The sequence below is a fragment of the Octopus sinensis genome, linkage group LG28 (genome assembly GCF_006345805.1).
Source record: "Octopus sinensis linkage group LG28, ASM634580v1, whole genome shotgun sequence".
Classification (NCBI taxonomy): Eukaryota; Metazoa; Mollusca; class Cephalopoda; order Octopoda; family Octopodidae; genus Octopus; species Octopus sinensis.
The window spans coordinates 11,300,691-11,302,935 of NC_043024.1; the positions used below are offsets into that span (position 1 = coordinate 11,300,691).

Below are 2,245 nucleotides of genomic sequence, written 5' to 3' on the forward strand. Positions count from 1 at the left end.
TTTTCTTACTTTCCCTACCCTTTCTCTTCTTACACTCTTTCTCACACTCCTCCTCTCTGTTTCTCTTTCTCAATTACATCACTTCTATCTCACCCCCTCTCTTACTTACCTTACTCTTTCTCTCCCTCCCTCCTACCCTAGTATTCTCTCTATCTCCTCCACTCAAACACGGGACCCCCCCTCCAATATGAATATTGATTGGATAAACAAAAATATCCAAATCTGAAAGAACCAGAAAAAAATGGCGGAAATTTTATTTTATTTAAATTGAAACCCATCAAAAAATACCAAATAAACGTTGATTTCTCATTAACTCAATCAAAGAAAGTTACCTGCAAAATTTATTATCTCTATTAATTAACACAGGTGAACAAAAACAAAGATAAATAGTGAAGAAAATTCATATAAATTCGGCAATGAATCCTCTAAGCTGGGCCCAAAATATTTCTTCCCGCCTATTTTATATATTTTTAATATTAAAAGATGAATAAATAATCAATGGTGGCACAGGGGGTTTCTTTGCTTCATTCGTTTGGTTTTAAGTTATTAGAGCCATTTTGGTTTTTTAAAATTATAGTCTTTATTTTTTCATTTAGACGTGTGTGTGTGTCTGTATGTGTGTGTCTGTATGTGTGTGTCTGTGTGTGTGTCTGTGTGTGTGAAGGTAGGTATAGGTAGATAAAATTTTAAAGGACTGATAAGAATATTTGAACACTTAACAAATAAAATCGATATGCCAGTTGTATGTGGATCTAATTATATAGATAGATTTTTATTAATATTTAGCAGAAGTAATAGTGACCCAAAGTCCAAGAGTTTGACGAATTGGCATTTATCACACTGCTAAATATATATATAAGTATATATATATATATATATATATATAATATATATATATATATATATAATATATATATATATAACATATATATATATTCATACATATATATAATATATATATATATATAATATATATATATATATATATAATAAGGGTAAATAATTATTTCCGGGTAGATTTCGGTATGGAATATAACCGTTATCGTAGGAACTTTTAAAAAAAAGTTCTATAAAAATATATATAGGCGCAGGAGTGGCTGTGTGGTAAGTAGCTTGCTTACAAACCACATGGTTCTGGGTTCAGTCCCACTGCGTGGCACCATAAGCAAGTGTCTTCTACTATAGCCTCGGGCCGACCAAAGCCTTGTGAGTGGATTTGGTAGACGGAAACTGAAAGAAGCCCGTCGTATATATGTATGTATATATATATATATGTGTGTGTGTGTGTGTTTGTGTGTCTGTGTTTGTCCCCCTAGCATTGCTTGACAACCGATGCTGGTGTGTTTACATCCCCGTCACTTAGCGGTTCTGCAAAAGAGACCGATAGAATAAGTACTAGGCTTACAAAGAATAAGTCCTGGGGTCGATTTGCTCGACTAAAGGCGGTGCTCCAGCATGGCCGCAGTCAAATGACTAAAACAAGTAAAAGAGTAAAAGAGTATATATAAATATGTATGTATATATACATATGCATATATATATGTATATATATATGTATAATATATGCATATATATATATGTATATATATATGTATATATATATATATATATGTATATATGTATATATATATACACACACATACGTATACAATATATGTATTACATTTACTCATAGCATTTTATATATGTAGATAGCCATGAAAATATATACATAGATGAACAATTATACGCGTATGTGCATGTGTGCATATATGCATGCATTTACAAATGCATACATACGTTATATATATAATATATATATATAGAAAAGAAATAGTAGTAGCTTGCTACCACCACATGGTTCCAATTTCAGTCCCACTACGTGGCAACCTTAAGCAAGTGTCTTCTACTATACCTTCGGGCCGACCAAAGTCTTATGAGTGGATTCGGTAGACGGAAACTGAAAGAAGCCCGTCGTATATATAGTGAGATATATATATATGTGTGTGTGTGTGTATATATGTTTGTGTGTCTGTGTTTGTCCCACCGTCATCGCTTGACAAGCGATGTTAGTGTTTACGTCACCGTAATCTAGCGGTTCAGCAAAAGTAACCGATAACATAGGCTTACAAAGAATAAGTCCAGGGGTTGATTTGTTCGACTAAAGGCGGTGTTCTAGCATGACCGCAGTCAAATGACTCAAACAAATAAATGAATATATATATTTATTACTTGATAACAATTTAAGCTCCAAGTGTATATTAAA

General features: G+C 32.5%; 1 protein-coding gene across 1 annotated transcript in view; it reads right to left on the minus strand.

The window, feature by feature from the left end:
* Positions 1-344: 344 nt before the first annotated feature.
* Positions 345-2,245, minus strand: part of LOC115225669 (dynein heavy chain domain-containing protein 1-like) — an 86,263-nt gene continuing 84,362 nt past the window's right edge. The window contains exon 26 of the mRNA XM_029796585.2: positions 345-350. Within this exon, the coding sequence (XP_029652445.2) occupies positions 345-350 (6 nt within the window). The remainder of the gene's footprint in view (positions 351-2,245) is intronic.